General features: G+C 39.1%; 2 protein-coding genes across 2 annotated transcripts in view; one reads left to right on the top strand and one right to left on the bottom strand.

Annotated features, from left to right (window-relative positions):
• The first annotated feature begins 471 nt into the window (after positions 1-471).
• LOC137295076 (golgin subfamily A member 6-like protein 22) lies at positions 472-16,784 on the top strand. The gene is made up of 10 exons (XM_067826355.1): positions 472-516; positions 1,713-2,093; positions 3,657-3,764; positions 6,248-6,333; positions 11,855-12,044; positions 12,824-12,904; positions 13,689-13,798; positions 14,011-14,049; positions 14,535-14,670; positions 16,287-16,784. The coding sequence occupies exons 1-10, from the start codon at positions 472-474 to the stop codon at positions 16,734-16,736; spliced, it is 1,626 nt and encodes a 541-aa protein (XP_067682456.1). The 3' UTR covers positions 16,737-16,784.
• Positions 16,785-19,189: 2,405 nt separating this feature from the next.
• Positions 19,190-24,762, bottom strand: part of LOC137295070 (kinetochore-associated protein 1-like) — a 73,882-nt gene continuing 68,309 nt past the window's right edge. Inside the window, exons 59-62 of the mRNA XM_067826341.1 lie at positions 23,426-23,630; positions 23,017-23,159; positions 19,928-20,036; positions 19,190-19,480 (exon numbers count right to left, since the gene is read on the bottom strand). Of these exons, the coding sequence (XP_067682442.1) occupies positions 19,445-19,480; positions 19,928-20,036; positions 23,017-23,159; positions 23,426-23,630 (493 nt within the window). The 3' untranslated portion in view covers positions 19,190-19,444. The remainder of the gene's footprint in view (positions 19,481-19,927; positions 20,037-23,016; positions 23,160-23,425; positions 23,631-24,762) is intronic.

The following is a 24,762-nucleotide window of genomic DNA, read 5'->3' as shown; positions in this document are numbered from 1 at the left end:
CTCCCTCTCTCTCTCTCCCTCCCTCCCTCTTCATCTCCTGTCAACAAATAACCCAATTTGCCATCAGCTTCCTTCAACCCAGGAAGGAAACTGACATCACCTCATTCGATAATTTGAACAATTTGGCACCGCCATCTCTCAACATCTGATCCAATCTTTCTCTACACAAGAAACCAATATGACATTCCCTCCTATGGATATATGAACCTATTGTGTATCGCCTAAAGTTGGCTGCAGGACACAACCATCTGACTTATTACATTATAACTGAAGGCTTTCACAGGCAAGACAAGTGAAGCGTATATAAATGTTCCAGTTGATGATGTCCATTGATCCTGTGCACAGTGTGAATCGTCTTACATGGCAGTAGCGAACTCTTCTATGCCTACCGACATGTATACACAAACACGGGAGTTGTGTGGGTGTTAGTATGCGTCTTGCATGGTACCGAACAGTCAGTGCTTGTTATCAATGTCAGCTAGCGTTTTCGTTTTACGAGCCTCTGGTCTGTTTAAGGTATGTGGATTATTTTAATATCAATCAGTCGCTACTGTTTAACTTTTATTTTATGATAATGTAACTAATGATGATGTTGCTCCTCAAAGACACACAACACAAGGGCGGATTAGATTAGACCTGCATTGATCGCTTTCATCGGTGAATGAAAAGGCACATCGAAATGTGCTGTGTAATGAACACAGATGATGAAAACCACATACCAACTTCAAAATGCCCATAACAGAATTAGTCGGATTCATATGTATATTTATGATTCCATTAAATAGACGCTATAGTTTTGACAGGTACGAAGCCATTGTGATCAAGGTAAGTTCACCATCTAAGGAAAGCACGAGTTGTTGTCTATAAATCTCATGACGCTTCACTCTTTAGTATTAAAGACTCTCCTTAAGGAGTTGTTCAATTTAACCTTTTCGACCAGTAAGTAGGTATAACAAGAGTGAAGTGATGAATCCAAATTGATGTCCACTTTTTTTCTACATGATTATTAGTTTATCTCACTAAGAACGTGGCACTGTTTAAAGGTCAAGACACATTGCCATTAGTATGCGGCGTATCTATCTGGCGTTTTTTTTTAAAATTGCGATTCAGAAGTTAACTTGAGTACTAGTATTTGAATCCAAAACGTACCGGACAATTACTCTGTTTCTCGTACCTATATGTGGACTGCACTTTTCTTAACTTGATTCCCGGTCTCCGCGAGATGTTACTTTGACCCATCATTGTGTCGAGCTCTGACTGTTTAGGCACATTATTATATGTACTATAAGAGAAATCAGCAGATAGACTGAACGATAAAAGAATATACACTGAATGAAGCAACCAAGAAAAGGCAATGTATTGATACAGGTGTTAGGACAGGTTTGCAATGTTTAGCGACTGTTTAGTAACGTTTCGATAACGTTTATACATTTCTGGTCAACTCATAGAAGAGTGGGGTGGCTGTGTCAGATCGTGAGTTTCATCATGTGTACTATCGTTATCTTTTCATCTCATTACAACACTGTTCACGGTTTCAAATCCCAGATTCGACCCATCAATGACTCATGATCCGTCAATGCTGGCTGGTTTGATTTTGGTGGTTAATGTCAATACTTTGTGGGTATTCCTCAAACAAAAACTCTTCTGTTCTGTACTGTTCATATCAATGCTGAACCCACTTTATTCACTAAAGATCTTACATTCATTTCTAGGGCAAAGGGAAGTCGACAAAGAAGAAAAAGAGACACAAAGACACTGAAACACCACCAGAAAATGCTGAAGTGGGTGAGATTAAGGACGTTGTTCCTGCTGACCGTGTCTCTGCGGATAACACCGTGGTAACCACCGACAGCAAAGCGTCCACCAGCAATGGCTGCGATGACGAGAATGGTAAATCTATAGATACGTCAGATTCATCTGCTGTCAGTGACGCCGAACCTCAAGTGTCAGCGGATGATTATAAAGCCAAGGTTGAAGTAGTGAAAAACGAACTGAAAGCTTCCAAAACCCTCATAGACAATGAATGCAAGACTACAGAACAGAAGATTGTGAGGACAGGGTTCTGGGATAAATTGAGGTATACAATGTCCCAGGTAAGACTCGTGTTATTTTTTAAATATATAATTGATATACAAAAGAGGCCTGTTTTGAAAATCAGTATGTTATCATGCATATAACATGAGTATTATGACGTAAGCCTTTGCCTTTGTGTTTAATTCTGCGATCAAACAGCGGGCTGAGGATAAGGATCTCTTCAGCAAACCATCACCTGTTTCAATCATATGGCATCATTCAAAGTTAAATCTTTCGTCGTAAAACAACTTTCGTCTTTGATGTAAAGCCTGTGTTTATTGTGAAGAAACGCACAGGTGGTGTTGAGAAAGGTTAAGTGTTAAACGTTTAGCGGCCAGTATATCGATCTTACACACCATCCCCTTTGAAGGTGTGGAGGTTCATTGATTAGAATGTGGGTTTGAGACAAGGTCCTATGTTTTCGGTTTTCTTTTTGTAGCCAAATTACAAAACAGGAGTGTTAAAAGAATTAACATTAGCAGTTTTCACCGTGATGTATGTAAATTCGTTATGCTGCATTTTCCGATAAATTATATATATAAAATATATATATGTCATATAACATCCGATATTATCCTGTTGAAATAGTTTGATACACATGTTCTGAAACATTGAAATCTGCGATCGTTATTACGATGAGGTTATTATAAATGTTATTTCCCTTTGCGATTTAGAGAATGACATTTTTACAATGTTGTATTAGTTCACATTATTCGTATGAACAACGGCTGAGTAAAGCAATTTGCACCTTTAAAATTATTCATTGACGACAGTGTTATTTGAAAATTCTTGTATAAATGTAAAGAAGACGGATTTTCATTTGAAAGTAATCAACACTCGAATATGCCCCTTGTGTTCGGTAAGTATGCAATTCTTTAAAGATTTGTTATCCTTATAATGAATGAACAAAATTAACATGAGCGTTTTATGTCTTTTGTTAAAAACCAAGTAATTAATGCCCCCTTCCAGTAGCACCCTGAGTAATCGACATTACTCAATGTTCTTTACTTTCTTCACAAACTACAACCTATGTGCACTCATGACCTGAGACAAATAGGTCTAAGTTGATAATGAAGAGTACTACTAAGACATGCGCAAATGGATTAGAAAGAAGTCTGTCAGCCAGTTCAGTGGTCTTCTCATTTGGATTTAACAGTGTATGCATACGCGAAGAAGCCCAGACATCGTATCAGTTTTACATGATACAAACCAAACCCTTTAGTTCGACACTAAAACAACGTCTTAACGTTGACCGCATTATGCAAAATACGTTGGGCATTGTCTCCCTTTATAGCAACTTCTTTCAGTGGCATATAGAAGTTCCATTGATAGACAACTCCTTTAAAACTAAAATTTCGGCACCGTTATCAAGGAAGTGCCAGTTGTTACGCCGAAACGTCGCTCATACTGATATTAAAGAAGTTGTATATCCTTAAAACTTTCCTCGTTGTTCCCTTTATAGTAACTCGGATACTGTGGGAAAGAAGTATAATAAAATGTTCTTTTCCCGTGGGTATATTATTGGTTTACTGTCTATATGATCAAGAGTTCAGCTGAGGTAACATGTGTATTGCATGTTGCAGTCGGTGACGGACGAACAGGCTGTGACGGAATGTCGGCGGATGTTCCGGGAGGAGATGGTGAGACTGAGAAGAGAAGTGGAGGAGTTCCGGGAGCTGTGTCTCAAACAGGTCAGTGGAGTGGGATACTGAGTGAAACCCTAAAAGCGTTGTTTAACAACCTATCATTAAAATATTGATACAGTTCACTATTTGTTACCAGGGAGGAGTACCCACCTTGCTGTCCCTCTCTTTGCCCTCTTCGTTTGTAATAAATAGTAAACTGCGTCAATATTTTAATGATAAACATTTGTTAGACATTTTTTGAAATAATTCTTAGGACAAAATTCTGTAGTAATTCATAGAGTTGGTCTGATGTTTTTATCATGATCAGCGTTTCACTGAGTATTATATGTTTATTAGTTTCTGACTTTGTTTGCAATTCATCTGTCCGCTTTTGTGTCAGACTGACTGTATAGGTATAAACTTGACCTTGTGAAGTTCTGACAAAATTACTAGACGGGGTTGTTGTACCACAATTTAAGGACCATCCATCCATCTGACACAAAGCCGGACCCATTGGCTTTATATCAGATTCTTCTTCTTCTCTCTCTCCCCCCCCCCCCCCCTCTCTCTCTCTCTTTCTCAGCGTGGTCTGTGTTTCAACATTGGCTAACTGTTTGTCATATCGATGTTGACATGCGTTAACGTGTATACATCAGAGTCGAACAACCTGACTGTATCTTTGTATAAAGTTTGAATGTTTCCCCCATCGGCAACGACCTACATGTATGCACGTTTTACTACATTATCTGAAGTTTGAAATACACAAGGTGACATCAACAATCTCATTGATTATTGACGCTTTAATGAGTCGTAACTAATACATAAAGGGCACCACACCAGTATCTATTATCGCCACAAGCACCTGCATCCAACAGACGGTCACATGTCATAGCAACCCGCTCTTGTTTACCGTGGCGAGCTCAAAGCCCTTTGGGAAACCAAAGCACTATGAATAGTGTTACTCTTTGTTGGGTAATCTCGAGGCGTCTCTAATTCGTCGTTCTATATTGCTTTCTGTGTAATCGATCAACGACAAATCAATAAAAAGAGTTATCAAAGTAAATACATGTATGTGTATTTATAAAATTAATGCCTCGAATGTTACAGGCACATCTACCGATACACAGACTGAATAGACTCTAGATATGTTTATAGATATATTGTTTTAATCAGGGTGAAGTATGGTCGTTTAAATCGGTAATTTATTGGCAATCACTGTGAATATGCATTGAGGATTAATCAACCGACTATGGATTTCATAGAGTAGAATGACCAGGGGCAAAATCGTTAGACTGATTGCACTTGCTTGATTTAGGAATCATTATCAATCACCTATAGTGGGGCCGTGGGGTAGTCTGGTGGTTAAAGCGTTCATGCGTCACGCCGAAAACCCTGGTTTGATTCCCCTCATGGGTGCAATGTTTGAAGCCGATTTTTATGTGCAACTTCGTGATATTGCTGGAATATTGCTAAAAGCGTAAAACCCAACCCACTCACTCCTGTGGATAGAGGGTGTCTGAGGTGGAAGGTAGTGGTCCGGTTTTCGGTAGCATTATGCCAAAGTTGTCAACAGGTTGTATTTGTTGTTTTACTGCCTGACATGTATTGGGCAAAACAGGTCGGTTTAGGGTCAGTCTAGATGCGCTGCAATTAAAACAGGAAACATTAGTGTTGATGTTTAAGGCAAAAACTTTATGATGGTGACTCAGGCAGTTTGGGTCGATGGCCTACACCAGTGCTGAAATGATGCTGCTGTTGCTGTTGTTGTTGTTGTTGATGACGATGATGATGCTGTTGTTGTTGTTGATGATGATGATGATGATGATGATGATGATGATGATGATGAATAATGGCTAGCATGACCTACATAACCACAAAGTCAGAGCCAATACTCCTCAGACTAGCTCTTGTACCTAAGGACAGATCCAAACACAACTGAAATATTCCTGACGGAAATGAATGACGGACACCGTTTCCAGCTATACAAACATATTGCATTAGCTGAAGTCAATAACCGGTGCATATGTATATATGTACGACACACTACTTGCAGCAGAGTTAGGTATGATACGGCAAATTATTGAACCCAAAACCGATATGTGTGACAGCGAGAATATCCATGGTTGTCAATAAATAATCAATGATAGGACATGTACCTGTAAAATGGAGCATAAACCCATAACACGATTTTGTGTCTAGATTTTGAAAGTGTTATTGGGTGCGATGGGTAAACGCGAGTAGAGTTATAAGTTTGGTTTGGTTCTCAACTGCAAATGAATTATGTACAAATAAAAGTATCTACTTGAAAAGGATATCGAAAGGTAACTTGACCGGAAACATTGCAAACTTTATGTTCAATACACAACGACTCCGTGTGGAATAACCATTTCCAGTTTGTTTAATCTTAGCCACCATCAAAACACAAGTGTATACTTTCTTTTGCCAAGCAGTGTATCTACTTCGTTGTGCGCTCTCATATTTATGAAAAAATGAATGGTTTTTGCAAGGTTATATGAGATACTGGTGTATTGTTGGTTTTCTTTTTTCAGATTAAAGCTCAGAAACAGTGTGTGGACGATCACAGACATGCATGTGAGAAGGAGATAAATGGCTTGGTGCAACGAAATGGTTTCAGGTCAGTCTGTGTTGTTGTGTATATTTGTACAGTGGCCCGGAGCATTTGTACAGAACGTCCAGAGTAAACACCGCGTGTCATCGTACCCTGTCGGGGTATATCGTCACTCATGGTATCAACCATGAGGCCACCCGGGCCTGCTTTGATTAGTAACAGGTTCTGACTCGTGAAAATCCGGGTAGGAATTGGTCTTCTGCTACCAATGCTTGAGGCAACTAACTGGATCGGGTGGTCAGACCCGCTGACATGGTTGATGCATATCATCGTATCCCAATATTGCATTTATGAATGCTCATGACGTCAGTCAATGGTTTGGCTGGTCCAGCCGTGTTATTTAAAGAACTGCTGGTTTATTGTGAAGGCAGCGTTAAACAATCACAAAAAGTAACAATCAGAAGTGTAGCTAGAATAGCATCGCCCACACTGTTTCATAACTGCTGCCCGACTCGTAAGCATCACTTCTTAATAACAGCTGTTAATTATCATCACGTGATCATACTTAAATGTACCTGAATGTTTAGAGTTTGATGAAAGTGTTGACGCACATCCATAGAAGTGGGATGCATTCGTTTGGTGCTGCTTTAACGGAAAATCGATGTCTGTCACACGCTGATAATGAAAGAATCTGTCAAGTGTAACTTCAACGGTTCCAGTAACGGCCTGCTTTCATGCGTTTGTTCAGACTTGCGAATTGTTAGGATCTCATGTTATGACATGATCATAAACCCCATTGTTTGGCATTATGTTAGGGAGATCGGATAAAATGCGCATGATTATGGGCAATGGCAGCAGTTGTGTGTAAGGCTATGTACCGGGTCATACGGCGTTAGTGATCTTGCACTCTCTGTGCCATCCTTTACCGGCTGAGTCATCATGTTTTCATACAAGAAACGTAACTCTGTTAACTATGGCTTGCCGTCGTATAGCATTATATGTGCACAAGGTAATAACACGTTTGTATACTGAACAGCAAATGTAATGCAAAACTCTGGCTTTTTGTCAGGTTTTTTAATAGAAGATATAAACATGAACACCTATTTTATGAGAAAATGCGTTTATTTTGCTGTTCAGTATATATGCACACGGTAACTACAGCTTGGCATGTGGCAACTAATGTTTGACTTCTCGTGTCTTCTCAAGTGAACAATTAACTGACTTGCTTTGGCGTGTGTTTGGGATATGTGCCATTAGGACACGGTCTGTTAGAATCACCTCTCGTTTCGTGAATATCTCGAGTCATCATTGTTTTTAGTGATTCATAAACACTCACAGCTGCCTCTTACGAACATGGGACTGGTTGTGTTTTGCTTTCCTTGCAACTGTATTTGTTTTGCTCAGACATCACAATACTGTCATTGGTGAAGTTGTCGAAATGAACTTTATCGACAGTCTGTGGTACACTAAAGAACGTCTTCGTCTGTCTTGTTGCCACAAATCGATGACGTTATTGACTATCTTATCGACGTGGACATCGTCGATAGTCCGTGTCACCCCAAACAACTTCTTCATCCATTTTGCTGTAACAACTTGATGACTGTGACGACGTTGTCGATTTGAACTTCATCGACAGCACCCTTTAAAGCGTTATCATTTGTCATGTTGCGATAAGCAAACAGCATACATCTAATGATCTGTAGTAATTCAGAAACGTGTTGAAGCTGTTACTCTATTATTAATTTTCCTCCTCATATTTACGTGAGTGCATGGATAAGACGTATTCCAACAGTCTCTTGTAATTTAAAAAGTATGTTGTTGTTGCTAATATTTCTTTGCACACATACAAAATCATGGTACCTACAGATAGGTGATGTACAGGTAATATGTCAGTATCAGGTTTATAGACATTAATTAGTCATTAAAAGGGAAAGGTGATATCAGGTAAATATGGCTGAATTTTTAATTCATCAAAGTATTTGGAAGAGAAGGCACCATTCATGATTGAAATGTTCTATTTTATCATGTTTTGCATGAATGATTATCCGCAAAGAATATTTCTCAGATTTTTTAGTAAATAAAGCTATGTTTGGATGCGTATTCTTAATACAGCATATGTAAATGTGTCTTTTTGCTGCAGTGGTGATGTGATTTGGTAATATATTTTGATACAGAGTACCAAAACCAAACCAAAATTGATATTAGCAATGAATGAGGGCATAACTCGTTAAACAAGCTTTGTGGTGTTTTTTGAAAACGTTTGTGTCTCCTGACATTCCCAGTATACAAGACAAACACTCTCATTTAGACCATTACAGAAACAACATAGACTGGTATCAACCTTTTTTCATTTTAAGGAATTCTGTTTTGTATAAATAACACCTTGTAGAAATCTATATTGAAAATCTATCAGTTTTGTGTCTTGCAGCCCTTTCCTGTATGTTGTAAATATACTTTTCCAGTCAAAGTCTCTTTGCGGTCTTCAGTTCTGTTTCAGGTTATCTTCGTAACAGGTTATTCCTGTTTCAGGAATTATCCTCGTAATCGTCCCGTGACCTCATTGTTAATGCGGACCTTCTTCCAATAATCGACGTCTCCCTGCATCCAGTAATGGTGCCAAATGTCAGCATGTGTTGGATATCGTGTTTTATAGCACACGTAGTTGTGGGATGAGGTATCCAATACTACACTTCGTGGCGTCATTATTAAAAGTTTTCTCTGCATGCCTTGAGACGATAACTTTGTTTTGATATTCATACGTTTTAATGAGGCAGTGCTGCTTAGTATTAACGAGGTTTGTTAATACCCAATAAACTGATCTGAAGTGAAAAGGTGAATATTAATTCTAGAGACGTTCAATGAGAAAGGTATGGCTGGTGTTTTATTGTACAGTAGCGTGAAGTGTCTACAGCGCTAGCAGTGTCAAATATTAATCTGGTAAAGCACACTTTGATGTGTCTCTATGGAGTGTCCTGGTGACAGCATACGGCAATAATATTCTGGGGATTATTTTGTAGATCTGTGATGAATGTTTCTGTAGAACAAAGCCTAATAATAGTTGTCTATTACGGCCATGCAGATTTAGGTTTGTTATTCCCGTTTCATTCAGTCTAATGACTTGTCTGATAATTGAGCATGCAATTCAGAAATACAAACATGGAGAATAATGAGGCAACGCTAAGTTCAATCAAAGGCAATTTGTTGCATATTATTTTATAAATAGTTACTAGATAGAACTTTGGGCTGCGAAACCAAATAAAAAATCTAATCAGTCTGTTGGTTAAATATCTCTGTGGGTGTGCAAGAAATGGCTTTAGAACTTGGTATGACAACTTGCAAGAGAGTGAATGCTTTTTTCACTACGCGATCAACAGATTCCTGATGTTTTGACATGCACCACATGATCCACAACATTGAGGTATGATAACACTCAGTCAGTCAAGTCACCGAACCTGGCCTACCTGGGACATATCCAGTTAGTCTGACTCCAACACCCAGGAAAGTAAATACGACATAAGTCCTGCTCAGTCTCAGCTCCCCAAAATAAGGTTTGCTTTGGGCTCATTTTGTAGATATGGGACCAAATGCCAGTCTAAGCTTCTATTACATGCAGGGAATACCTAAGTAAAGTGGAAGCTCGCCGGGTTTCTACGTTCCATTATCTACCGGATAATAACATGGCGTCTAATCCCCCATCACTTAAAAGCGGAACTGATGAAACTGAAACTTCAGAAAGATATCTATGACACAGATATAAGAATCTGGGTACATTTCAAAATATTCCACCTTGAGCTAAATGATTATGAATCTGCATATCAAAGAAACAGCAAGGAATGACAACAATGGAAGTTATTCAATTAGAATATAAAGATATTAAAGGTATAAAGAATTGGAACTAAATTTGAAAACGTTATCAACAACGCCAAAGATGCGGCGATGACGTCATGGAAAATATAAATACAGAGACGCGACGAAGTAAAGTTAAAATTACAGTCTTTTTGTTTCGGGTATATTAAAAGATAACGACATAAACAGTGACATGCTTAGAACTGTTTCCGTCCACTACCATCACATCCCAAATACTGTAATCGCGAACGATTGTCTCCGAGTTCTGGTACCGACGTCACCACGAGTGGTGATAAGTGTGAATTGACTCTCCTCACCCAGACATATGACATTACCAGGAGATGAATGTTTGTGTAGAACATTTCAGTATCATGTGGGATCAACAGTAAGCTGTCGGGTCTGGACTTAAAGCAGTAAAAATAGTTTCCTAGCTCTTTCATCTACCTGATCCTTTGACGTGTATCAGCTTGTTCACATCTTTTTCCTCCCACCCTAGCTCTTTGGTATTTCAGAATATTATGCCAACGATTTTTATCAGGAATAATTCGGGAGAGTCAAAATCTTGACTAGTATATTGCTTTTAAGTCGGGTCCAGAATAGGCAATCTAGCGACAGATTCTGTCAGAAGTGAACACACACACACACACACACACACACACACACACACACACACACACACACACACACACACACACACACACACACACACACACACACACACACACACACACACACACACACACACACACACACACACACACACACACACACACACACACACGCGATTATAGCCTTGCTGTGTAATACCATTGGTCGAACAATATCTACTTCTTATCAACTTAAGATTATACCGTAAAGCTCTATGAGGAATTAGATGCAGATGCCACAACTTAAGGATTTAGCTTGGACGAAGGATCGGAATAGATGAAGAAAGCAGATTATGTACACACTGCATCCGCAACGGAATAGATGTAGTTGAAAATGAATTCCATTTCTTAATTGCATGCAAAGCATTCACCCTGCATACCATGAACATACTTCTGTTGCAGCACTTGTTAATCTTATCACTTCCTCAAACATTGTTAAATTTAAGTAAGCATATATTTCTAGCATTCAAACTGTACCCATCGTTACATCCATGATGGTATTATCATACAATGTGAATTACTTAGGTACCTTGTGAAATTTATTTATCGTTTATATATTTATGTATAACAAAAGGTCTATGTGCAATTAATGTACCCCATCAATGGACCTGTGGCCTTTGACTTGAATGAATAAGCTCAACTGAAGGTAATACCATATTTTCCGGACGGACTGGTCCAATGTTTAACATGAAGTTTTGGTGTTGAATTTCGAGCACCTTGTCTTGAGTGGACATGGTACTCCGGCGAATACGTCTCACTGTGGTGAGTGAGGAGGCCAATATGCGTGATGATCTGTAGACCGTGGGCATTTAGTGAATGAGGTGTTCCTGTACAGTGTAGTAATCCTGATGTATCTGTTCAGCCGACGCCTGAGTGTGGTGAGCAAGGAGGCCAACATGCGGGATGATCTGTAGACCGTGGGCATTTAGTGAATGAGGTGTTCCTCTCCAGTGTAGTAATCCTGAGGTATCTGTTCAGCCGACACCTGAGTGTGGTGAGCGAGGAGGCCAACATGCGGGATGATCTGTAGATCGTGGGTATTTAGTGAATGAGGTGTTCCTGTACAGTGTAGTAATCCTGAGGTATCTGTTCAGCCGACGCCTGAGTGTGGTGAGCGAGGAGGCCAACCTGCGGGATGAGCTGAAGGAGGAGATGAAGGAGATGGAGAGCAGCATGGAGTTCTTCCAGCAGAAGCAGAAGATCCTGGACCAGGAGATGGAGCTGCTCAACAAAGAGGACGAGTTGTCCAAGAAACATAAGGAGTTGGAGGAATATGAGAAGGAGGTATGTGCAGATCACACACGCGTGCACACACACTCACGAGCGCACACACATTCACGAGCGCACAAACATACAGGTGCACACATGCATACACGCCGGGACTGAGACTGGGGAAACAACAATCTGACTGAATTATATTTTTGACGCTCTCACCTTGTCTTGTGATGACGACTGAATTTAGTCGTTTCTTTCTTCGAAGAAACCTAAACGTCTAAACTTAACATATGTGCTGACAGAAGTATAATTTGATAGGGTTTTTTGAGAACGTACTTGCAGTCACTTGGGCATGTCACTGATATTTATTTTCCTTTCAAGTAATGATGAACAGAAAACACTGAAGTCTTTGTGCGAAATGTTAGATTTTCTCAATATCGCAGAAGGTAAACAGCAGATGTGTATGCTGAATCTCTGAATTGGAAGAAATTAGTATTCTCAACTCCTATAAAAACAATCAGCGAAAACATTAACCCTAAGTTTACGGAATTGCGCGTCTCTGAAGGAGAAATAGACTAGGGGTCAATTGCCCGTTGAAGGATTAATTTACTCGAAGTGTATATTTTACAAAGGGCTTTTTTGGTTCCCTCAACGCGAAAAGCAGTCAGTGTATACGTTGTAAGTGACATTTGGTTCAGATGAAATAAATGATATGAAATCGTTGCTTTTAGATGTCAGAGAATTCATTTAAAACAGATACGCAACGTTTATTCAGCTTAAGGGCAACATGAAACAAGAGGCATCCACAAACACGATCGATGTTGTTATTATGTATCGAATTGTTTCAGATCCAGGAGGTTGAGTCACTGCTCAATCAAAGGCAAGCAATTTGCGATCGGCGGCAAAAACATCTCATTGTACTTGATGAGGTAGGCGTTAAAACTAAAATGAGTAAATTGAAATTTGTGAATGTCAATGCTGCTATATGCGTTTAATCAAATCCGCATTTATACTTGACATGCTCAGTTAGTTTATAATGAGAAATATCGTAAGTAATACAATGTACCAAAAGCTTATCCTCAGAGCCGACGAATAGAAGCCGGGGCTGTACCACAGTACAATATATTTCGTATCATTATGTCAGCCATTTTGTCTGGCTCGGACTTATATATACAGACTACTATGAGTGAGTGAATTTAATTGTAAACCGTACTCAGCAATATTCCAGTTATATGGCGGCGGTTTGAAAATTATCGAGTCTGGACCAGACGATCCAGTGATCAACAGCATGAGTATCGATCTGCGCAACTGGGATACGATGACATGTGTCAACCAGATCAGCGAGCCGGACCACCCGTCTCCCCTTACATTAAGATGGGATACTGAAGATCAATTCTAGCACGGATCTTCACGGGTAGACCGCCACGTGATAACATTTACTCACAATCTTTCATCAAGTGACATAACTGGATTTTAGTCAGCGTTGAACTCTGTTATATCGCTGTATGTCAGGTTAACATAGGAAGGAAGCCTCCAGTTTTGCATGTTTTAGACTATTGTCACTGGTGGAACCCCTGATGATTGTGGCAGCAGCAAACCTACACACATACTCAAGGTCGAATCCACATCAAAGATGTGGACACTTCTAACAGACGTAACAGCTGGTCCACCCTGGCCATGTGTAATGTACTAATGATGGGTCTGTTGCTTCAGGAGCTGCAGTCTTTGCGCCAGGATCTAGTGGAGTCCAAAGAACAGATGCAACAAGAGGTGGCTGCCAACGGGGGAACGGAGAACAACTCCGAGAAGGCAAGAAAAAACTGGTAAGTGTCAAATATTATGACGATATTAAACTTGTGATCAGTAAGAATGTTTGTTTTTTAACTTCCATCACAAGACGGACTAACATGATTTTTGTTTTCCATTTAAGTTTAAGTATTTGATTTTTGGTCTTTTAAACTATTACTTTTTGCTGTTGACAATATTACTAATTCTCCCCCAAACACACTTATGGTTTTCCACTTAAAATTCATAGCAGCGCACTGAGTCCTCGACTGAGAGATGAAGAAGATTGGTAAGCTTGTATTTCTTCATCAATTGGTGTGTCCCCTCACTTCCCATCCTCTTTTAGTGTTGCCATGCTACACGAAACATTTCACTGCTTTCCAATAAATGGAATAAAGAGTAACTTAACAGATGTTAAAATAACATAATTTTTGGTAAACTAATATAGTGCATGCCATGTAGCGACTTGGACTCTAATTCTCTTATCTTTTTGAAGTCTCAGTAGAACGCCTCCTATGTAGTGTAACATATTTAAGTACATGTAGAATACATGTAGAGAATCATCAACGTCTTTGTAGCTATATAGCATCCTCAGATAGTAATATTTCAAGATCATATTGTCAATATCTGTAAAGTTATAGCGGCAGGCATAAACACTATTTATTTGAATTATATACCAACTAACAAATCAACTTCTTTAAAGACAACTGTATAATTTAAGGACGAAAGCTAAGTGTAGGACCCAGCTAAAGGTAGTCTGTGGATTCCTTGCAGGGACATTGTTCGGCGCAACCTGATGGACAAGCAACACCTGCTGGAAGCCACTGTCCAGAAGTACAGGTCAGAGCTGGCCTCTGCTTCCTCCAATATTGCAGGAAAGGACATACTGATTGCCAAGTTGCAACAGCAGGTAACGCATTCTTGGCAACCACATGTCATTTACTGTTTACTTAATGTGTGCACTGAGCACAAGCATCGTATGGGTACATCTGATTGATTTTAACAGTGGTTGGTTTTTTTCATAATTACATATATAATCTACATGTATTTAACTAGGATGTGTAGCATGTTCATGGTTGTATATATTCTTATATGATCCCTAGACATCCGCAATTACCTGATTCGGTGGTTTACAAGTAGAGGTTCGGAGATAAGGGAAGCAGCTCAGATACTTCTTTATTTTGTCTGTGACATCAACAATTGAACGTGACGTTAGTGAAGAGGGCCGTCACACTTGCCTATCGTGAGTTACTGCACAATTAATAAAATGGATAATAAAGAAATTATTAAACACTAGCAAGAGTGTCCTATGACATATACTCGTGAAAGTTATCTACTGATCTTGCTCTCTCGTGTACATATGCCTCGTCATTGTGAACTCTGTACCAGGTAGAACCTGTGTCCGATACACAGGCGTCGTTATATTAGGAACTCTGTACCAGGTAAACCTGTGTCTGATACACAGACCTTGTCATTGTGAACTCTGTACCAGGTAGAACCTGTGTCCGATACACAGGCGTCGTTATATTAGGAACTCTGTACCAGGTAAACCTGTGTCTGATACACAGACCTTGTTATTGTGAACTCTGTACCAGGTAGAACCTGTGTCCAATACACAGGCGTCGTTATATTAGGAACTCTGTACCAGGTAAACCTGTGTCTGATACACAGACCTTGTTATTGTGAACTCTGTACCAGGTAGAACCTGTGTCCAATACACAGGCCTCGTTATTATCAACACCCGTGTCAAGTGAAAACCTGTAATCAACAGCCTGAGCAGCAATCCACACCATTAAAACAATGGCGCACAATCAACTGGGCAACTCTTTGTAATCACTCGAACCTCATTACTCTGCAATCCGACTTTATACATGTGCTGCACAAAATACTTCATGTCCAGCTGTTTCTGCTTCTGTGATCTTCGTGACTTCAGCTTCCTCATTTTCTGTGCATTGTGGGTTATTTTCCTGGCTGAGTCTTGATCTGCTGACAATCTTTACTCACATTCCGAAACTGGATATTTCATTTAGTGAGTCCGAGCAACGATAGAAACCACGCTTCATTATCTTTATGAAACTTGTTGACATTATGATAAATGTTTGCTCATTTAGATTTTATCAAGATATCGATTTGTAATAGTGTTTCATCATGCATCAATCAGCGTATCAAGAAGTATCAATACGAGCAGTCGTTAAATACCTAAATATGAAAATGGCATATCAGCGAATACGTGTATTTTGCTACCAACCGATCCCCGTTTCGGTAGCATTTCCCACAAGCACAAGCAGCAACAGCCTGTTATGTTAGAGGATAAAAACACTTACTAACGGAGAATTTGGCAAGACAAATAGACCTTTTCACACAACCAATCCTCATTTCGGCTGCATTTCCGACATGCACGAGCAGCAAAAGTCTGTTGCGTGAGTGGAACAAAACAAACGTTGGAAATGTTCATCACTTTTGGGCAAGGTGCATCCACCTTTTTTATCGCATGTAATTAATGCCTTTATTCTTTGATTTCTCCAGCTGACCGAAACAGAGGGGATGGTGATTGCCAGTGAGAGGAAGATCAAACAACTAGAGACAAAACTGGCCTTCTCCGTAACGGAGGGGCGTATTCTTGAGGAACAATTACATGGTGTAAATCGTAAAAACTCTATTAACATATCCCCGGATGATCTCGCGCGGAGAGGTTCTTTCTTTCACAGACAGACAAGCTCGGACCAGTCAGGATCCAAGTCGGCACCCAAATCACCTCTGCTGAGACAGCGCGTTAATGATCTCCACGGAGATGACAGACATTCTAATGGCGGCTTGCCATCCAGACCCAGTTCGTTGTCATCACCTCAAGGATCATCAGTGATCCGACGGCGGTCCATGAGGTCCAACAGCGTTGCTGGTGACACCCTGTCCAAGTACGATTCCCGAGCCTCAGAATCGGAAGGAAGGGGGAGCGGAGCTTGTGTTGTGATGTGATACAAGATGCAAGCAGGCCTCTTATGTACATAGATTTACCTGCATATTACCCGCCTATCAATACATACACAACTGCTGAAGTCATCCTCGTGATATTATGTCAGCTTAGTGGGTAGCAACTAAAATCCTAAGCCTGATTTTCACACAATGCCCAAGTACGATTCCCAAGCATCAGAATCGGAAGGAAGGGGGAGCGGAGCTTGTGTTGTGATGTGATACAAGATGCAAGCAGGCCTCTTATGTACATAGATTTACCTGCATATTACCCGCCTATCAATACATACACAACTGCTGAAGTCATCCTCGTGATATTATGTCAGCTTAGTGGGTAGCAACTAAAATCCTAAGCCTGATTTTCACACAATGCCCAAGTACGATTCCCAAGCATCAGAATCGGAAGGAAGGGGGAGCGGAGCTTGTGTTGTGATGTGATACAAGCAAGCCTCTTATGTACATAGATTTACCTGCATATTACCCGCCTATCAATACATACACAACTGCTGAAGTCATCCTCGTGATATTATGTCAGCTTAGTGGGTAGCAACTAAAATCCTCAGCCTGATTTTCACACAATGCCCAAGTACGATTCCCAAGCATCAGAATCGGAAGGAATGGGGAGCGGAGCTTGTGTTGTGATGTGATACAAGATTTGGACCTCTGTATTTAACTACAGAGCTGTAGTACTGTTCACCTGACCATACATCGTATATATGGCTCCATGTGATGTGCAGTCATGAAAACAAACAGAAGACAAATATGTTTATATTTCGGTAGGGACCGTGTATGCTTGTGCTTCGTTCACCAGGTTCACCAGTGAATTAGAAAAGAATATGAAGTTATACACAACGCGGGGCGCTTATAGCAGGGAGACTATGAAATATGTTGTAGATTATCCCTGTTTATAAATGGTACATGTGTAGCTAACTGAAAAGTAAAAAGACTCACATGGATAATATGACTTCATAGGATGATCAAATACTCCACTATTTAACACCATCCACTTGTCCTGGTACAACAGTCATTTTTAAGTGTATTGGGGGTAAAGAAAACATCACCCTAAAATTTCCTATTTTTCGTTTCATACTACTAACCTCTACCCAAAACGTAAATAACCATACATCAAACACGTTTATATCAAGCAAAAACTGCTCATATGAATTTGGAACAAGGAATTCGGTGACATGTATGTGTTTTGAAAAGTGAAATAACATCAGGGGGCCTCTTCATCTGACTTTAAAATCTAGACAGTTTAATCATTAATACATATTTAAATATGTAAAGAGACGGGCTTTATGGGAAAAAGAAATTGTGATAACTGTTTCTGAAAATAACATGATTGCCGATCATTTACTTTCGGGTATTTGTCACTTCACGTTGGAATCTTTTCAAACAAATTTTCAAAGTGTGGACAATGCCTGTTGGTATATATGCGTACATACCCTTAAGGCCTGTTGTGTGATTAATGGACTACTTTCGTTTTTCTTGGATATATCAAGAGCAATGACTTAAGTATGTCTCAGAACAAAACACCAAACCAAATCATGAACCTTTAGGTCTTGACATGAACAAATTTCCAATCAAATGCTTAATTAGAATTAGGTTAGGATATTACATTCGTGACCAATTTAATACGTTTTCCTGTTCATCAGTATGATGCAATATAAAACAATACCTTCAACTTTGACAATTGTCACAAAATAACTGATTCCATGATTCTTGAAATGTATATTCTTGCCATAGATTTTTTTTGTCATGGAAATCAGGTAGAAATCCCAATTTATCAGGGTTTCAGTGAGATGTCAGTTTGTCATCTGTATTACTGACCATTTATGTTCCACTCTAGTCTATATCACAGTAACTGCTTGGACAGACTTGTGTTCCAACATGAGCAAATGTTTCATAGTCTTTGTCACCTTCAACAACAGGTTCACAAGATCAAGTCTACAGAGATGACATTTCACACAACACATCCTCGACATCTCCAGAATATATGATCTGATAAATCTCAACAATACTCTGGATGCATCTGCAGGTCAACCTGATGATTTAAATACCTCCCTTTGCTGGCTCCACATTCTCTCAGTAGCCAATCAGCTAAGCCGCCGCTACAACCAACCTTGCCAGTGTCAACAAAGATAGCGGTTGCAGCTGGGAAGGTTTGTTCACAGTGCGACTCAAATACTGGGGGAAATCATACAAAGTGAAGGGCCCGAAACATTAGGGAACATACATGCAAAAACTCCTACCCAATTCTGAGCACCTCTGTATGGCTTGTCTTGCCAAGTTTGATTGGTTATATACTTTAAGAAGTGAAAGTGAGTTGTGATTGGTTGCATACCATTTCACTCTTACACACATGATACAGACTCAAACAAAACAATATTTTAAAGAAAATCTGGGCTCAAGACTGGGTCACAGTTGAGACTGTGATGAAGAAAACAAGGTTAACTATGTTAAGTTTTTGTACATTTTTATTCACATATGTAGCACGGACTCGTGACTTAATATACACTGGGTCCAGTATTAATTGTTATCATACTGTGATACAATAAACAATGTTCAAGTCATGTGCATGTACTGTTATATTATTTACATGTGTAGCTGTGTAAGAAATTTATACCACATGATTTATAAGTTTATTTACATGCATGTCTTTTTATGTTACACAATATTAACCCATCATTTCATGTTGAAAGCTCCAGAGTCCCTCAGCCTGTCTCTATATTCATCACTTTCATGTAAGCCTGGAAAGCAAAACTCTTTGGTTAAAATACTGAACAAATTATGACAAGCACCTGCTTGGAATGCAGATATGAAAAACTTGTATTTGGCAATGCCTTCAACTGTCATTTTTAACTCTTTTTCAGTTACCTTATTAGTCTATCTGTATTAGTAAATACAGATTTAAATCTAGCATATATGAGCTGTACCAAATTGCAGTTTAAATGTCAAATGTTAGAAGAAATATTATAACTAACAACAAATAATTAATTAACCCTGTCATAAATGCACATGTCATTTTGCACAAGTCAAGACTTTTCTAATATTTTTGTCATTTCCATTATTTCCAAAGGGACCTTAAATTAAAATTCAAGGCCTTTTCTTGCTTGTATATATTTAGGTATTCCTACATGAGAGCATGTTGATTTCTACTTCTACCCATTCTCCATGTTAAATTGCCACAAAACTACCTGCAGGAGGTTGTCCTCTCCGTGTGACCTCATATAGTCCTCAACTTTGTCCTCCATGTCACTGTCCTCTGCTAGATACATCTGCACCAACTGACCTGCCTCCTTTAGCCTGCAGGGAACACGGAAATTGTGAGCAATGTTGCAATATGTTATTCAAAGCCAGGAGCTTGTTAGGATTTTCACTACCTATTAATACTTTGCTTGAAGAAGGACTGGTCCTTTTATGCATGGGGTGGGTGGCCTGTGAGATAAGCCTGGGGACAATATCACCCACAGCAACCAACCCCTCCATCCCATTGCTTCCCTTCTCAATATATTTTCATGACAATCCATAAGAACACACTATACCAGAACTATGGAAACAATCCATTAGAGTGAAATCAAAGCTTGGAGTTACAGTTGAAGCTGTCTAAACTGGCACCCACCTGTACTTGTGTAGAAATACTGAACATTCAAGTTTCTTTGTCGGCAACCATGTACACTTGTACTTACTTAATGTGTGATTCTGAACGCTCATAATCCCTTGTTATTTCAACGCAGGATTTGACTGGTGACAATACACATCCAGCCACCTCCTAACCACGTCCCAAATTAGACAGTGCTGATTACTATATAAACATACATGTATATTCGAACAGCTCATTTCATGCCAAAATCCTTAAATACCAGCTGCTGGATTGCAGAGCTTGTAAATGATGATAAATGTACTAGCCACAGAAGGGACTGAGATGTTATGCTGGTATTGACAACTTGCCGAATTTGACAGCTACAAATTCCACATCCTGTGAAAAAAATTGAGACCACCCCTTCCTTACAAAGACAAAAACCTGTCACTTTTCAGGGCCTGTGATAAATTCTGGTAACCCCTCCCTTATATCATGTGACCACTTGCTGATAATGGTTTTGTGAAACTATATGTGAAAACCTTGTTATTTGTTATCAGCATGAATTTCTTATGTCTTATATTGTGTGGAGTAGTTTATTCACCTGTTCCTGCTGATATTCACTTGTGATAGAAGTATCTGACTTCAACTATTCATTCCAGAGTGACATGTGTCTCAAAGCTCTTTGAATCCACACACAAGGAGAGTGCTATGGAAATTACAGATATTGTTTTTGATATAAAATGTTGATAAAACATTATTTTCTCTTGATTTCCTGTTGTTTTTTAATCCATGATATACAGCAACTTCACATAGCTGTGCGTTTGTTAACATTCAGATTCAATGGAAAATGGGTATAATAGTAACATCTGAACAATTTAAGTTGCAAAAAGTAGCCATAACTTACAAATATGGAAAGGATGCTGAAAGCTTGTATAGAACATTTCAACCAACCCAAGGAAGAAAGTTCGATGCTTTCAGCGATTATTGTTCTTCAACATGTTTTACAATCATCACAATGAGCTGATCAAGTCATTTCCTGAAGACTTCTACACTATCACTTCAATCACTTACATGTGACGGTTTGTTTTTAAAAAAACATGTCTCTGACAATTTAACTACAGAACTTTACCCTATAAATCACAGAAGGCAGACAGAGTAATCCAATTTGCAAACAGCTTGTGTGAAGAACCTAAACATGACATAAAAATATCACAGACTTCATTATTCTATTATACATCTTTTACACTGAATCTGTTCACAGGGAATATTTACTTTACAAGCCGCTAACAACTGAGAATCAATAACCTTTCCATCAATCAGTGATTGATTAGCAGAATAAAGCTGGCAGTGATTGGTGAAATAAACAAGTCTACAAGCCCTGGGAAACTTCAAGAGGTTTCCAACAAAAATCAAAAACTCTTTCAGATGGAACTGGCATATTCACTTGAGATTGACACCCAACAATACTTTAAACTTAGTGTATTTTCATGTTGAGTTGTCATGCAATGCTCTGCACTTGGATATAATTTCCCTATATTGCAGGCTGTGAGATAGATGCAGGATATTGCTGCAGTAAACTTGTTACTAGACTTGCAAATCACCATTAGAATTTAATTTCAGTTGACAGAATGATGAATGTGTTGGGTAGTATTTACATAGGTCCCTAGAATCCAAAAGCCATATTCAACATTTTACATGACAAATTAATGAAGAGAATGGACACAGAAATCACAAAATACTTCAACTTGAGAAATGCACAAAAATACCAAGAGCACACCAACAGTGCATCAAGAATAGTTCACATCAGTGTCCAAAATAATCATCAGACTGGAAGCCCAGTGCCAGTTGTTATTGTATCGGGCCATCGGTTTTAAATATTTGCAGGTCCTTGTAGCTCTCAGTAAATTATGTCTTTTTTGTTTCCAATTTTAATCTTTCATATTTTTTTCTGTATTAACATTTGAGAATTACTTATCATCCAGTTTGTTATGACAACTGACTGTTTCACTTCCTGCTATTTCAGTGCTTTGCATGTTAACACCAGTCGGTAACAAATAAAATAAAATAAAAAAAAACCCCCAAAAAAACAAAAAAAAGAAAGAAATAAAAACCTCTCTGCAGCATAGGCTCCACCATCTGATTTTTAAGGAACAGTGTGAAACTGCACATGTGGACAGTGTGGTCTATTTTGTTTTCATCGCTTTAACAAATGGGCCTGCGAATTTCATTCAGGGCGTGCAGATTTCATTCAGGGCGTGCAGATTTCATTCAGGGCCTGCAGATTATAAAGCCTGGCCAAGTGGTAAAATAAAGTATTGCAAACACTGGTTTACCTATCAGTCATGACCATTGTCAACATCAGCACTGATTCATTGCAGGCTCTGAAGTAATTGACACAACACACACTACACCATGTCAGTACTTTACAGGACTCTTATATTACCAGCAAGGACCTAAAAATGGAGAGAGAGGGGGCAGGGGGAGAAAAGAAAGAGAAAGAAGAAGAGGGTGTGGGTCTGGATCTCCACCCTTATAAGTCCAAGTACCCTGCATGTTTGTCAGGAGTTCCATCTTGCAGTTGTTCATTATGTATGCATGGGGTGGAGGGTATTTATGTAGGCAGCAACAGTCTTACTACTTGACAGCAGATATAAACAATAAGTCTGGAAATGCTTGTGGTTGTACCTATGAAGTCAGACCTACCTGTTGTTCTCCAGGGCAAACACCAGCATTCCGTCTATGTTCCTCTGCGTGATAATGTAGTGTATGAAACCCGGCAGCTGGTGTTTACTGACACTGGCATACTCTTTCTCTAGCTCAATCTCCTCATACACAAACTCTTTCATCTGGAAAAGAACACATCAACATAGGGCTCAAACAGTTTAAAAATGATCAATATTGACAAAATGAATTTTTTACTGCACATTTCCTTTAAAAGAAACGATTACACATTTCTGAAAACAATCCGTTAAATGATTATTAAGTTAAAAGTAAAATTATTTTATGTAGACTTTATCCCGAGTTGAACAGATGTACTTTGTAAAAATTCTTGATAATCATTAAAATCATTAAAATGAAGTATTTCAGTGCCAAGTGTCTCCTGAAAACCTACCTGTTTTACTGAGTAGCCATTGAGTCCAAGTTGTCCCAGATGTACAATGTCTTCCAGATGGTGAGGTCCATCTAGGATGTCCTTGACCTTCTGTCGGGGTGAGGTAGGTGACATCAGCAGACAGCCAGCTGCACACACTGGAAGCTCAAGGTTCTGGAACTGTTTACTCAATGACACAAGGTCAAGGCTGGTCACAACTGGACATCTGGATTTATAAAAACAAGCAAAAACAAATTTATTGTGTGGTTCCAGGAAACCTTGCACAATATTCCAGAAATACCATCAGGAAACCGTTCCTCTGTAAGCAATTGAGTCCCAGCCTTGGACATGATAAGCCAATGTTACCAGTAACTGCTCTACCAACCTGGGATGACTAATTACTAATTCATTAATGGTATAACTGCTTTAGATCATTGTGACACCTCAATACCTATTCAGCTTAACTCAGATAACCAATAAGGGTGGTAGGGTAGCCCAGTGGTAAAAGCTTTCATTCATCATGCTGAAGACTTGGGTTTGATTCCCTTTATATATTCAATATGTTCAGATATTGCTAAAAGCAGTGTAAAACTACACTCACGCACTAGTTATTGGTTAACTTATAGTAACATCCTAAAGCTGAAGATGAGCAGTCCTGTAAACCTCGACAGGATATATTTGCATCAATATATCACACAATCCAGTTTCTATTTACTAAGGAAGGTTAAAAATCTTTGTGTAGCATATAAATACTGTGTTCTCAACAAGACAAGGAGAGCAATTATTGTTCTTATGCTTCAGTGGGTAATCAAGAATGAGGTTACTTAACTGCTGTGGTAAGGTCAGCATTAATTATACATATTTAACCTGCACTAGCCACATTAGGTAGTCATGCTTAAATGCCCTGATGAGCCTGAAAAAGCCATCATGTATTTTTGTAAACGTTAGTCGAAAATGGGAGATCCCTTGCACAGTATGACAACATGAATACAAGACATGTTTTATGGTAAACATCTTTATTTTTATACAGAGTGACTGCACAAGTTAACATGTTTAGATAGAACAATGCAAGTTGGGAGAATGTGCAATGATCACAGTAAGGGTGAAACAGTACACTGCAGAATTTGTAGAACCGCTGTACAGTCAACTCCTGATGAGTTGAATCACTGGGGACCAAACTATAAATTCCACTTATCATTGTATTTGAGACATTGGTTTGTCTATGAGGGTAGAAAAAAATGGTCAGGACCGACATATACTCCGAGTTATGAATTATATTCGAGACACTGTCATTCAAATCATTTTGATTTGACTGTATTTTGCCTTTGGTTCAGTATACTGTACTGTTATCCAGAAGT

This window comes from Haliotis asinina, chromosome 8 (genome assembly GCF_037392515.1).
Source record: "Haliotis asinina isolate JCU_RB_2024 chromosome 8, JCU_Hal_asi_v2, whole genome shotgun sequence".
Lineage (NCBI taxonomy): Eukaryota > Metazoa > Mollusca > Gastropoda > Lepetellida > Haliotidae > Haliotis > Haliotis asinina.
The sequence above is the reverse complement of the archived record's forward strand: the minus strand, read 5'-3'. Positions and strand labels throughout refer to the sequence as shown.